Source organism: Myotis daubentonii, chromosome 3, assembly GCF_963259705.1.
Source record: "Myotis daubentonii chromosome 3, mMyoDau2.1, whole genome shotgun sequence".
NCBI lineage: Eukaryota > Metazoa > Chordata > Mammalia > Chiroptera > Vespertilionidae > Myotis > Myotis daubentonii.
This window is the reverse complement of record NC_081842.1, coordinates 114,911,259-114,926,405: the sequence shown is the minus strand read 5'-3', so window position 1 is coordinate 114,926,405 and position 15,147 is coordinate 114,911,259. Positions and strand designations below refer to the sequence as shown.

The 15,147-nt window shown below is 40.7% G+C and overlaps 1 protein-coding gene across 1 annotated transcript; it reads left to right on the top strand.

Annotated features, from left to right (window-relative positions):
• The first annotated feature begins 12,847 nt into the window (after positions 1-12,847).
• Positions 12,848-13,483, top strand: LOC132230578 (eukaryotic translation initiation factor 1-like). Its single transcript, XM_059688223.1, has one exon. The coding sequence runs from the start codon at positions 12,979-12,981 to the stop codon at positions 13,300-13,302; it is 324 nt and encodes a 107-aa protein (XP_059544206.1). The 5' UTR covers positions 12,848-12,978; the 3' UTR covers positions 13,303-13,483.
• The last annotated feature ends 1,664 nt before the right edge of the window (positions 13,484-15,147 follow it).

Here is a 15,147-nt window from a genome sequence, read left to right as displayed (position 1 = left end):
AAAACAAGAAAAAATAGTAGTAAATCATCTAACTCTACAACTCAAAGAATTAGAAAGAGAGCAACAAGAAAACCCCAGAGTGAGCAGAAGGAAGGAGATAATAAAGATTAGAGCAGAAATAAATGACATAGAGACCAAAAAAACAATACAGAAAATCAAGGAAACCAAGAGCTGGTTCTTTGAAAGGATAAACAAGATTGACAAACCTCTAGCCAGACTCACCAAGAAGCAAAGAGAGAGGACCCAAATAAACAAAATAAGAAACGATAGAGGCGAAATAACAACAGACCCCACAGAAATACAAATGATTGTTAAAAAATACTATGGACAGCTCTACTACAACAAACTAGACAACCTGGAGGAAATGGACAAATTCCTAGAAAAATACAACATTCCAAAACTCAATCAGGAAGAATCTAAAAATCTCAACAGGCCAATAAACTATGGAAGAAATTGAAGCAGTCATCAAAAAGCTTCCAGCAAACAAAAGTCCAGGACCAGACAGCTTCACAGGGGAGTTTTACCAAACATTCAAGGAAAAACTAAAACCTATCCTACTCAGGCTACTACAAAAAATTCAAGAGGAAGGAACACTTCCAAGCTCATTCTATGAAGCCAGCATCACCCTAATACCAAAACCAGGTAAAGACAACACAATGAAAGAGAATCACAGGCCAATATCCCTCATGAACACAGATGCCAAAATCCTCAACAAAATCTTAGCAAATCGGATCCAGCAGTACATCAGAAAGATCATACACCATGACCAAGTAGGATTTATCCCAGAGATGCAAGGATGGTACAATATCCGCAAATCAATAAACGTGATACATCACATAAACAAATTGAAAGAAAAAACCACATGGTCATATCAATTGATGCAGAAAAAGCATTTGACAAAATCCAACACCCATTTTTGATAAAAATTCTCAGCAAGGTAGGAATTGAAGGATCATACCTCAACATAATTAAAGCCATATATGACAAACCCACAGCCAACATCATACTCAATGGAGAAAAACTAACAGCATTTCTCCTAAGAACAGGAACAAGACAGGGATGCCCACTCTCACCACTCCTGTTCAACATAGTACTGGAAGTATTAGCCATCGCAATTAGGCAAGAAGAAGAAATAAAAGGCATCCAAATTGGAAAAGAGGAAGTAAAACTGTCCTTATTTGCAGACGACATGATATTATACATACAAAACCCTAGAGACTTCATCAAAAAGCTACTAGACTTAATGCATGAGTTTGGCAATGTAGCAGGATACAAAATTAACCCCAAGAAATCTGAGGCATTTCTATACACCAATAGTGAACTTTCAGAAAGAGAGATTATAAAAACAATCCCGTTTACCATTGCACCAAAAAAATTAAGCTACCTAAGAATAAACTTAACTAAAGAGGTAAAAGACCTCTACTCAGAAAACTACAGGACATTGAAAAAAGAGATAGAGGAAGACATAAACAGATGGAAGAACATACCGTGTTCATGGATTGGTAGAATCAACATCATTAAAATGTCCATACTACCCAAAGCAATCTATAAATTCAACACACTTCCCATTAAAATACCAACGGCATACTTCAGATATCTAGAACGAACTTTCCAAAAATTCATCTGGAATAAAAAAAGACCCCAAATAGCTGCAGCAATCCTGAAAAAGAACAAAGTAGGTGGGATCTCAATACCAGATATCAAGCTGTATTACAAAGCCACTGTTCTCAAAACTGCCTGGTACTGGCACAAGAACAGGCATATAGATCAATGGAATAGAATAGAGAGCCCAGAAATCGGCCCGAACCAATATGCTCAATTAATATTTGACAAAGGAGGCAAGAACATACAATGGAGCCAAGATAGTTTCTTCAATAAATGGTGCTGGGAAAATTGGACAGATATATGCAAGAAAATGAAACTAGATCACCAACTTACACCATACACAAAAATAAACTCAAAATGGATAAAGGACTTAAATGTACGACAGGAAACCATCAAAATTCTAGAAGAATCCAAAGGCAACAAAATCTCAGACATATGTCGAAGCAATTTCTTCACTGATACAGCTCCTAGGGCACTTGAAACTAAAGAAAAAATGAACAAATGGGACTACATCAAAATAAAGAGCTTCTGCACAGCAAAAGAAACCATCAACAAAACAACGAGAAAACCCACTGCGTGGGAAAACATATTTGCCAATGTCATATCTGATAAGGGCCTAATCTCCAAAATTTATAGGGAACTCATACAACTTAACAAAAGGAAGATAAACAATCCAATCAAAAAATGGGCAAAGGACCTAAATAGACACCTTTCAAAAGAGGACATTCAGAAAGCCAAGAGACATATGAAAACATGCTCAAAGTCACTAATCATCCGAGAGATGCAAATCAAAACAGCAATGAGGTACCATCTCACACCTGTCAGACTGGCTATCATCAACAAATCAACAAACGACAAGTGCTGGGGAGGATGTGGAGAAAAAGGAACACTCGTGCACTGCTGATGGGAATGCAGACTGGTGCAGCCACTATGGAAGACAGTATGGAGTTTCCTCAAAAAACTAAAAATGGAACTCCCATTTGACCGTGTGATCTCACTTCTAGGAATATATCCCAAGAAACCTGAAACACCAATCAGAAAGGATATATGCACCCCTATGTTCATAGCAGTACAATTCACCATAGCTAGGATCTGGAAACAGCCTAAGTGCCCATCAGTAGATGAATGGATTAGAAAACTGTGGTACATCTACACGATGGAATACTATGCTGCTCTAAAAAGGAAGGAACTCTTACCATTTGCAACGGCATGGATGGAACTGGAGAGCATTATGCTAAGTGAAATAAGCCAGTCAATGAAGGAAAAATACCACATGATCTCACTCAGTCATGGATAATAGAGAACATTATAAACTTTTGAACAATAATAGATACAGAGGCAGAGCTGCCTCAAACAGATTGTCAAACTGCAGCGGGAAGGCCGGGGAGGGTTGGGGGGCAGGAGGGAGGGGGGTAAGAGATCAGCCAAAGGTCTTGTATGCATGCATATAAGCATAACCAATGGACATAAGACACTGGGGTGTAGGGGAGGCCAGGGGATTGTCAAGGGCGGGGGAAGAAAAATGGACACATATGTAATACCCTTTGTAATACTGTAAGCAATAAATAAATAAATAAATAAATAAATAAATAAAAAGAAGATAAAAAAAAGAAAGTATGAGTGGGATGCTGGACTAAGTTGGGGTGGCGTTGAAGGAAAAATATAATGTTGGTTAAAGGAGAGTTTATTGATATGGAAACACTCTTACAGGATACATGGTTTAACACCTTGGCAAAGACTCTTGGAGATGATGCTAACATGAGGCTAGCACACTGCTCTTGGAAGCTTGGAGAAAGTGATTGTCTATACCAGGATTGGGGCTAAACCAGCAGTTGGACATCCCCCGAGAGGTCCTGGATTGAAGAGGATGCAGGCTGGGCTGAGGGGACCCTCCCCCTCTCCCGTGCACAAATTTCATGCACTGGGCCTCTAGTACTAAATAAGTCTAAAAATTCTAACCCAACTAATATTTTCCCTTGGAAAGTCAGAAGGACCATGCATTTAAGAAAGAATAAGGGATGAGCTGGTCAGAAGGACATTATTGAGAAGTTCAGTGGTGGTTGTGTTCTGAAGGCCAGGATGTTACAGTATTGATTTCAGTGATAGCAATGGGGATGATATGACCCAGGTGGTGATACTTAACTATCAGAAGCAAGAGTTATTATAATTCATGGTAAGGTCAAGGTGGCAGCTGGAAGCCCTGACCTACTGGGAGCTATGAAAATGGTTAGTAAAATGTAGCATCCCTCCAGGTAAGATAGATGGGGAGCCAACAAAAGATTGTTCAGTTTATACAATCAAAAGATATCAGCCCTGAAACGTATGGCTAAGTTAGATGCAGTGTCATCTTATACACCAGAAAGTAGTGGGTTCAATTCCTGTTCAGGGCACATACCCAGGTTGCGTGTTTGCTCCCCTGTTGGGGGTGCAGGAGGCAACTGATTAATGTTTCTCTTTCACATCAATGTTTCTCTGTCTCTCTCTTACTTTCCCTCTTCTCTCTCTCCCTCTCCCCCTCCCTTCCTTTCTGAGATCAATAAAAAACATTATATGTAAAAAAAATATCAGGAGGTTGAGCAAACTACCCAATAACAATTTATGATGTCCCTTGTCCAGTTTCCAGACCTGCGACATTTTTTGCTCATGGAACCTGTCAAGTGAAGGGGATGCAGACTCCTCAGGAGGAAGGACCCTGCAGCAACATGGCAGTGAATGTGATAACAGTTCCCCCAATGACCTCCCATGGTTTACTCAGTTAACTGTACATTGGCTAAAGGGGAATACCCAAACATTTCAAAGATTATTTGCAGCAGAGTATGAGTTGACATTAATACCTGGGACCCCTCCCTCTTAGATAGCCTAGGTCCAACTCACAGAGCACACTGAGTTCATGGACTCATCCAGAGGTCATTTCCCTGGAACAGACATCCCTGGTGGTTTGCAGAACTGCCATATTTATTTCTTGGCCTATAAGCTAAGTGATATTGTAGTGGAAAGAGCCAAATGGAAGACTTTGGAACTGCTCTTCTCCCAATGGCCAAATAGGCAGCTGCTTTGGTAGCCCTCAATGAGCTATCTCTCAATATTCACACCTTTGTATAGTGCTTTCCAACATTGACTCTGAGCTTGGCAAAATGGATTTGAATAGGCAAGAAAAGCAAAGACTAGATAAGAGTTTGCACACAGGGCCTTGTCTTCTTGGAATGCTTGCTTTTGGGATCCAGCTGCCGTATAAAGAAGCTCTAGAAGAGACTACATGGAAAGACAGGCCCCAGCCTCCCATCCATCTCTGCTAAGATGCCAGCTACCTGAATAAAGCTATCTTGGACATTCCCTCCCTATCTGCCATCTGACTGCATCTGCATGAGAGTCTCCAAGCAAGATCAACAGAAGACTGGTCCAATTAAGCTCCTGTTAACTCACAGAACAGTGCTGAATAATACAATGGTTGATGTTTTAAGCCACCCAACATTTTGTGATAATTTATTATTCAGCAACAAGTTACTTAAACAATTGTAAATAAAAAACAACACAGCATCCTGAGGGGAATAGCAGAGATTAGTGTAACCAATAAATACCTAAACCTTCTCACAGGGCAGACTTTTGAGTACATTTATGGAAGAAGAAATGGTTCAAGTTAAGTATCTGAATGGACTCCTAGGCAATGGTGAATGGCTAGACTGGTTGGTCAAGACTGGCAGGAGAAAGATTAGAAGGCTGGGGCAAGGAGGTCTGGGAAAAAGGCATGTGAATGGATCTATGGGAGTGGCTGTAAAGTGTATGCTGTAGGTATTGCAGAACATTTCACTTCTGTGTTCCAACTAGCTTAACTCCATGCTATATATGGGAACTATTATCCTAAATTTAACTTCTCTCTCATTTTCTGAGCTTGTTTTTGTCCTGATGTATACCTTCCTAGGAGCAGGTAGGTCATTATATGTGTAAGGATTAAATGACTTTCCTGTGATGAGAAATTCCCAAACCTCCCTTACTGTGATCTGGGGTAGTGTTCAGATGATTGTACCATAAGTAATGATCTTTTCCTATTGGTTTGAATGCTAAGGTTTGTGTATACTGTTTATAAGAGCTGCTACATACATTATAATTAATCTTTAACTTTGTAACCTGAATTTTAATCCAGGAAATATGTTCGAGATGGCCAGGATCACATTGAAATTTATATTACTTGAGGTAGAACATCTTATACTTCCTTTATTAAGAAATTTGAGTAGATACTTGGTTTTGTCTTTAACTTGGTTAGATACTTGGCTGTCTTCCCAGTTAAGAATAACATGCTTTCTTAGAGACTACACTTACTCACAGGGATGCTGCCCTGGCAGCCATGTTTGTACTACTTGATTGTGCCTCTCTGGCCACAGTTGAATGGACCAATGGTGCACTGATCCAAGCTGGACCAACCAGATTTTTTCCTCCTAGGAATTTGGAGTTGAGAATATGAGCCAGTAAGTCTCGGCTGCTCTTTTGAAGAGAGAACAGAATCTCAGGAGCTGGGACATGTTCACCTTCTGCTCAGACATGCATGGAGAAGCATCAAAGTCTAGTCTTCAGGGGGAAAAGGAGCGGATATTCAGAGCTTTCCACTTGTTGGCTCCTACTCCCCTGATACCAACTTCCTCACTCCTCTATTTGTATACACTGTCCTCCCAACCCTCTTAAGCCAACTTGAGGTTGTTTTTTTGTTGTTGTTATTTATAACCAAAGAGATTTAACTAACAGAGGCCTTTCGCTGGAACATACTACTGGTGCCTGTAGGTTGCTGCACAACTTTTCCTTTCTTTCTCCCACTGTACTTTCCTCCCTGCCTCCTTCCTTCTTTTTCTCTCTTCCTTAATTTCTCTTAATTCCACCCCCCTCCCAAGACTGCATTATGATTGTGCATTCAAGTTATAGAGAATCTGTGTTTTAACGCAAAGCCATTTTCTTGCCAGGAAACCCATAGCTACAAACCCTCAGCTTTGAAGTGTAAATTAAACTGAAGGGTGTACCTCCCAGAATATAGTTTACAATCTATTAGCTGAAGAAAAAAACAAGGTGATTGTTCTTCCCTAAAGGCAGCCTCCTCTTAGCTAAGTATGTAGGTCTAGTTCAATTTGCTTGATTGTCAACAGCTCCTTTCACTGGGAAGGGAATAACAAGCACTCAGAAGACAAAGGAAAACCAAAAGGGGTTGTGACCTTTCACATGAGTTTCTTTATCCTCTTTCATTATTTAATATAGAAGAAAAGAGACTTGACAGTCCCCTCATCTGTTATTCAAGGAGAGTTAAAATGCAATGCATTTGTTTAAATATACTTGGTAAATCTCCACTCAGATTCAAGTATTCTTGCTTCTCATGGAAAAGGGAAAATAATAAAAACTTGGAAATAGTGCACATTTTTAGAAATAGGAGAATAATTGGATAAACTATAATACATCCACATTTTAGAAAGTTGAGTGTTTATTCAAAAGAATAATTTAATTTAATTTTATTTTATTTTTTTATTGCTTAAAGTATTACAAAGGGTATTACATATGTATCCATTTTATCCCCCCGCCCTAGACAGTCCCCTAGCCTCCCCTATCCCCCAGTGTCTTATGTCCATTGGTTATGCTTATATGCATGCATACAAGTCCTTTAGTTGATCTCTTACCCCCCTACCTCCTGCCCCCCAACCCTCCCCGGCCTTCCCGCTGCAGTTTGACAATCTGTTTGAGGCAGCTCTGCCTCTGTATCTATTATTGTTCAAAAGTTTATAATGGTCTCTATTGTCCATGAATGAGTGAGATCCTGTGGTATTTTTCCTTTATTGACTGGCTTATTTCACTTAGCATAATGCTCTCCAGTTCCATCCATGCCGTTGCAAATGGTAAGAGTTCCTTCCTTTTTAGAGCAGCATAGTATTCCATCGTGTAGATGTACCACAGTTTTCTAATCCATTCATCTACTGATGGGCACTTAGGCTGTTTCCAGATCTTAGCTATGGTGAATTGTGCTGCTATGAACATAGGGGTGCATATATCCTTTCTGATTGGTGTTTCTGGTTTCTTGGGATATATTCCTAGAAGTGGGATCACAGGGTCAAATGGGAGTTCCATTTTCAGTTTTTTAAGGAAACTCCATACTGTCTTCCATAGTGGCTGCACCAGTCTGCATTCCCACCAGCAGTGCACAAGTGTTCCTTTTTCTCCACATCCTCTCCAGCACTTGTCGTTTGTTGATTTGTTCATGATAGCCAGTCTGACAGGTGTGAGATGGTACCTCATTGCCGTTTTGATTTGCATCTCTCGGATGATTAGTGACTTTGAGCATGTTTTCATATGTCTCTTGGCTTTCTGGATGTCCTCTTTTGAAAGGTGTCTATTTAGGTCCTTTGCCCATTTTTTGATTGGATTGTTTATCTTCCTTTTGTTAAGTTGTATGAGTTCCCTATAAATTTTGGAGATTAGGCCCTTATCAGATATGTCATTGGCAAATATGTTTTCCCACACAGTGGGTTTTCTCATTGTTTTGTGGATGGTTTCTTTTGCTGTGCAGAAGCTTTTTATTTTGATGTAGTCCCATTTGTTCATTTTTTCTTTAGTTTCAAGTGCCCTAGGAGGTGTATCAGTGAAGAAATTGCTTCGGCATATGTCTGAGATTTTGTTGCCTTTGGATTCTTCTAGAATTTTTATGGTTTCCCGTCGTACATTTAAGTCCTTTATCCATTTTGAGTTTATTTTTGTGTATGGTGTAAGTTGGTGATCTAGTTTCATTTTCTTGCATATATCTGTCCAATTTTCCCAGCACCATTTATTGAAGAGACTATCTTGGCTCCATTGTATGTTCTTGCCTCCTTTGTCAAATATTAATTGAGCATATTGGTTCGGGCCGATTTCTGGGCTCTCTATTCTATTCCATTGATCTATATGCCTATTCTTGTGCCAGTACCAGGCAGTTTTGAGAACAGTGGCTTTGTAATACAACTTGATATCTGGTATTGAGATCCCACCTACTTTGTTCTTTTTCAGGATTGCTGCAGCTATTCGGGGTCTTTTTTTATTCCAGATGAATTTTTGGAGAGTTCGTTCTAGATCTCTGAAGTATGCCGTTGGTATTTTAATGGGAAGTGTGTTGAATTTATAGATTGCTTTGGGTAGTATGGACATTTTAATGATGTTGATTCTACCAATCCATGAACACGGTATGTTCTTCCATCTGTTTATGTCTTCCTCTATATCTTTTTTCAACGTCCTGTAGTTTTCTGAGTAGAGGTCTTTTACCTCTTTAGTTAAGTTTATTCCTAGGTAGCTTAATTTTTTTGGTGCAATGGCAAACGGGATTGTTTTTATAATCTCTCTTTCTGAAAGTTCACTATTGGTGTATAGAAATGCCTCAGATTTCTTGGGGTTAATTTTGTATCCTGCTACATTGCCAAATTCATGTGTTAAGTCTAGTAGCTTTCTGATGGAATCTCTAGGGTTTTGTATGTATAATATCATGTCATCTGCAAATAAGGACAGTTTTACTTCCTCTTTTCCAATTTGGATGCCTTTTATTTCTTCTTCTTGCCGAATTGCAATGGCTAACACTTCCAGTACTATGTTGAACAGGAGTGGTGAGAGGGGGCATCCCTGTCTTGTTCCTGTTCTTAGGGGAAATGGTGTTAGTTTTTGTCCATTGAGTATGATGTTGGCTGTGGGCCTGTCATATATGGCTTTTATTATGTTGAGGTATGATCCTTCTACTCCCACCTTGCTGAGAGTTTTTTATCAAAAATGGGTGTTGAATTTTGTCAAATGCTTTTTCTGCATCAATTGATATGACCATGTGGTTTTTTTCTTTCAATTTGTTTATGTGATGTATCACGTTTATTGATTTGCGGATATTGTACCATCCTTGCATCCCTGGGATAAATCCTACTTGGTCATGGTGTATGATCTTATTCAAAAGAATAATTTAAAGTGACATGTATTTATTTACCTTCCTCACAAATAAGTCTCTCTCTTTCCATGATTTTTAGCTGGGCACATAGCTCCCGGGTAAAGACTATATTTCCCAGCTTTCCTTGCAGCAAGGTATAGCCATGTGACCAGATCCTGGTTAATGAGATATAAGGCTAAAAAGGAGGGGTGAGGTATATTCTTTCTTCTTTCTTTTCTACATTTTACTTTCTGTAATATGGCTATGATGGCAAACTAAGTTAGGCCAGGTGGATGAGGGCTACTGCTTGGGGAGAGTGGGCAACAAAATGGAAAATCTTGGATGCTTGGCTCATTGTGTGGAGTAGAGTTCCAGAAGGCCACCTGACCATCTACCTATGGACTGCTAAGTCATGTAGAAAGAAACTTTAGCTTTCTTAATTTGGATCTCTCTTACCTGTAGCTAGACTTATAACCCAATAATACCTATTTTAGGGGGCAAAAGAATTCAGTGGTAGAGTGGATGTTTATAATATATCATTTAAAAATATCTCTGAAGGAATTTGCCATATATATAGTATATCAGAAGATATATGACAAGCTTCTAACTTTGATTTCCTAAGAGGTATGGTGAAGGAAAGTGTTTACACTTTTCTTCTAAAAATCTTTTTTCTTTTCAACATATAACAATCAAAAAGTTTTTTAATTTATAGAAAAACACTTATTTCAAGTCTTCCTGAAGTAGGAGTAACTAATGTGATGGTGCTTACTTAAGCCATGCAGTTAAACACTTTGGGGGTAAAAGTTCCAGAGCAGAAGCCCAGACTGTTGCTCTGCCATGGCAGGGTGCTATATCTGCCGAGAGATTTATGTTTGTGGGTCATTCCTACAAACTTGTTTCTGGATAGAGGCCCTGCTAGCTCTTTTATGTGGTTCGGTAAATGTTGGGAAGATGGATTATTTTTATTAAAAAACAAAGAGGAACTGTTGTGTTTTGCTCAAAATTTTCTCCTGATTTGCTTCCACTGTGGAGCAATTGTGGGAAGAAGTGGACAGAATGAGAGAGGGAAATAATAAGCTGTGGGAAGACATTTCCCTAGTGACTTCTCATTGGCTGACACCTGGCCAAAGTTCAAGGAGAGAAGGGGTGTCAGATAACTCTGACTTTACTCCCCAGAATGTAGACAGTAACATCACCCACAGGATGTGGTGACATTTACATATTTGCTGATATGGAAATAAAACTCCAGAAAACAGAGGCTTCAGAACTAGTAACCAGCAGCAAAGGCTTTCAAATGCCCTTTCTGAGCAATTTGTTCAGAAAAAAATCCTTTTTTGTAATTTACCAAACCTCTTCATTTCTCTAAGGAAAGAATGAATGCTACAAGATCATAGTTAGACAAATGTTAAAACTTCACTATTTACACTATTTAAGAGCTAATTAAAATTTTCCACTTGAGCAAGAAAAAGGAAAACCAACAGCTCCCTTTGTTTTTTCAGCTCTTAGTAAAATGGAAAAAATAATCACTGAGAAGGGAAGAGTATGGCAATACACACCTGGAAAGACATATTTTCCAGGGCCCAAATAAAAGTATTATAACATATTAAATAAATTCTGAATGGTATCATTAACTTGACATAAATGGAGGTGTCTGGAATAGTAGAAATAATATGAAATGTGGAAGCAGGCAGGTGTGGACTCAAATCCTTGATTTTTCCAGGGCTTTAAGACCATGGTATTCACTTACATCAGAAAGTGAGATATGAGACCACCATGCAAGAATTGCAAGGAAGTGTTCAAAACCAGTCTCTTATTCCCTCAGCCATTAAAAATATAAAAGGGTTGAATAGAAATTAGAAGAAAATTTTTGTTTAGAAAGGTGGAAGATTTTTATTTTACTTCAGGTCTTTTTCTTTTACTTTAGGTCTTCACTGGGGCCACCAGTGGGTTTGACATGTGTCCCCATGGTTGGATGCTTGAATCATGCCTGAGGCATAGAAGGGTAAAGGACTGCTGTTGCTTTATTTTGCTGAGAAAGGATAAGGGTGAAAAGGTGCTGCAAAGGGTCTTACTTTCACTCCCCAAGTTGATCGGGACAAAGAATATATCTCTGTTTTACCAGATGTTGCCAAGAGTGTGAGAAAACTGACGAGGGTTGTCTTAGATGTTAACCAGGAAGGCTGCTGGAAGGCAAAGTGGACCCAGCAGAAAGTCTGTGGGGGTATGCTGGGCCCACTTATATGGGAAAAATCCAGTGTTAGGAGGAGTCTCTGAAGAATCCACAAGAGTGCCCTTGAAATAGTTGTGTATGACTGCCAGTCCTGGGAAGCACTGGTGTTGATGGCACTGACTGGCAGGTGGGGCATAATGTCTAAAGAAGACTCAAAGGGTCCCACATTCCAATGCTTCCAAACTCACAGCTTATTGTAGGAAGTGGGTAAAGCAGCACCAGCATTACCTCAAGGATACACCTCTCAGCCCCAAGGCTGCATCACATCTAAGGACAGGGAAGGGGCACAAACTCTAGCTGTCTTCCTCCTGCAGGAACCACTGTTGTATACTTGGGAGCCAGGCAGCCCAGAGCAGAGCCTTGGCTGGGGATTCCATACTCTGTACCTCAGGTAGGTGTATCCTTACTATATGACTAGTCCCAGCGATGAAACTTGTTGGGGGGTCTCATTAAGACCAGGTGCAAATCATCCTCACTGTTACCAATAAACAGTGCTGATGAGCTGGTACAAATTACCCCCATCTGGACACATGGTTCTCAGGTGACACTATTAATCATGCCTTTTGGTGCCATTTCTTATTTGAGCAGATCAGTGCAGGTACATTCCAGGATTGCTGGAATTAACCTTCATAGCGCACCAACTTGTGAAGTATCTGTCTCGTGAGGATGTTTCTGCCCCTTAGCTCTCCCTACACTTTAAGCCTAGAAGATGGAGTGGCCCTAGAGAGTGGAGGAGGATAGAAGCTCATGGTGAAGACACAGAGGAGTTGATCACACCTATTTCCTTTTCAAAGCATGTCTGACAGAAAAAAGAGTTAATTATAAATGCAGTTGAATTCTGTGACTAGTACACAGGACTAGATATTTTAATTTTGACCTGAGACTGTTTGCATAACTACTAGTAGCTGGAAAAATATATATATTTTTGGTGATGATTGACCATAAAACCACAAGACCTGCCTTAAATTTTATCTAGTTGGCAGGGGAAAAATTAGCCCCACAGAATGGGTTTGAATAGGTTGGAGAAAATGATCAAATCATTTGTTAATTATATCACAGGACTTTGATTTTCTTAATGTATAGCTTATATAAGAATATCAAAGAGTGACTGAGCCGCTGCCGCGGACTCAGCAACTTCCCCCTTAAGCCCCCCTCGCTTGCCGATGCTCTGTCCCCCCTGCCCGCCTTCTCCCGCCGCAGCCTTCCACAGGCCGTTTCCACCGAGGAAAAGGAATCGTATCCTATGTCCGCTATCCAGAACCTCCACTCTTTCGACCCCTTTGCTGATGCAAGTAAGGGTGATGACCTGCTTTCCGCTGGCACTGAGGATTATATCCATATAAGAATTCAACAGAGAAACGGCAGGAAGACCCTTACTACTGTCCAAGGGATCGCTGATGATTATGATAAAAAGAAACTAGTGAAGGCCTTTAAGAAGAAATTTGCCTGCAATGGTACTGTAATTGAGCATCCAGAATATGGAGAAGTAATTCAGCTGCAGGGTGACCAGTGCAAGAACATATGCCAGTTCCTTGTCGAGATTCACTGGCTAAGGACGACCAGCTGAAGGTTCATGGGTTTTAAGTGCTTTTGGCTCACAGAAGCTTAAGTGAGGATTTCTTTGCAATGAGTAGAATTTCCCTCCTGTCCCTTGTCACAAGTTTAAAAACCTCACAGCTTGTATAATGTAACCATTTGGGGTCTGCTTTTAACTTGGACTAGTGTAACTCCTTCATGCAATAAACTGAAAAGAAAAAAAAAGAATATCAAAGATGAAATTGGACAAATGCTAAGGAATGTCCAAGAAAAATTAGAGAAGTTACAAACCTAACTAGAAATGAACACTGGTATTTTTTGCTTTCTTTTATTTTTTATTTTTAAATATATCTTTATTGATTTTAGAGAGGAAGGGAAAGGGAAAAATAGATAGAAACATCAATGATGAGAGGGAATCCTTGGGCGGCTGCCTCCTGCACACCCCCCTACTGGGGATTGAACCTGCAACCTGGGCTTGTGCCCTGACCAAGAATCAAACCATGACCTCCTGGTTCATAGGTCGACACTCAACCATTGAGCCACCGTGGTCGAGCCCTTTTTGTTTTTTGTTTTTTTTGTTTTTTTTTAAGAATTTTTGTGGGAATCGGAAGATGGCTGCTGATGGGAAGACAGACTGCAAGACAATGTGAGTGAGAGAACGGAAGGAGAGTGTGTGGACGTACCGAGAGTGTAAATTTGTGGGTGAGCGATAGCTATACTCCAGGGGACTGTTGGAGACTGCCGGATCGGGCTTCCCTAACGGGGCAGCCTCCACTGCTGCTGAAATCTCTCTCCGGAGAGGTCAGCTCAGCCTTGGAGATCACGTCATCTTGAGTGGCTGATATCAGAAGCGTATACATCCAGAGACCCTGCAACCACGGCACCCTGGGACCAGCTACGGACCCAGGAACACTGGATCTCAAGCAGAGCGAATACGTGGACTCAGATGAGCCTGCTCCTCCTCACGGAAAGGTCAGAATTTGCCTAGATAAAGGTGTGGATTGTAATTCAGGTTGGAGAGAGGAATGTGCTTGGGGGAAGTCTGCGCCCCACAAAGTCTGCGGCTGTTGGGGCCAGCGTGATCCACGAGTGTGGAAGGGGTCCCACAGGGCTCCTGGCAGAAGGGAACTCTAAAAAGCAGCCCATAGCTGGACTGGGTGCAAAAAGGCAGCCTCGGATTTTGCCAGTGTGCTGGCTGCTTAGTGCCAGGGGAGAGAGGACGTGGGGAAGAGATGTTGGGAGAATTGTGTGCACGCAGAGCTGGACAGTGGAGGTTGTGAGCTCGCACTTACTCTGGCTTTTTTTTCTCTCCTTAAATCTTTGCTTTTGCCGAAACCGGTTTGGCTCAGTGGATAGAGCGTCGGCCTGCGGACTGAGGGGTCCCAGGTTCGATTCCGATCAGGGGCATGTACCTGGGTTGTGGGCACTTCCCCAGTGGGGGATGTGCAGGAGGCAGCTGATCGGTGTTTCTCTCTCATCGATGTTTCTGGCTCTCTATCTCTCTCTCTTCCTCTCTGTAAAAAATCAATAAAATATATTTTTTTTTAAAAAAACTTTGCTTTTGATTATTAAACCCAATACATAGGATCGCCCAATTGGGGTCACTCACAGAGAATGCAGGGGAAAGTTGTTTTTGTGGAATCTGAGAATCAGAGCGGGGAGTAACGATCAAGGAACCAGCACTGGGGCAGTCAACTCTCCCAAACCAGTATTAAGTGCTATACAGAAATCAAAACCTAAATACTGGCTAGAGAGAACTTATAGCCTCAGAGGTCAATCCAGAAACACTGCCAACAAGCGGCTGAACCACAAACTGACTCTTCTGTAAACACCAACAAAGTCAGTCTGGGAAACAAAGAAATACAGCCTGCTTTAA

What these genes read in the sequence shown, in the direction of transcription:
- LOC132230578 (XM_059688223.1), top strand. Translation starts at nt 12,979, where the DNA reads ATGTCCGCTATCCAGAACCTCCACTCTTTCGACCCCTTTGCTGATGCA.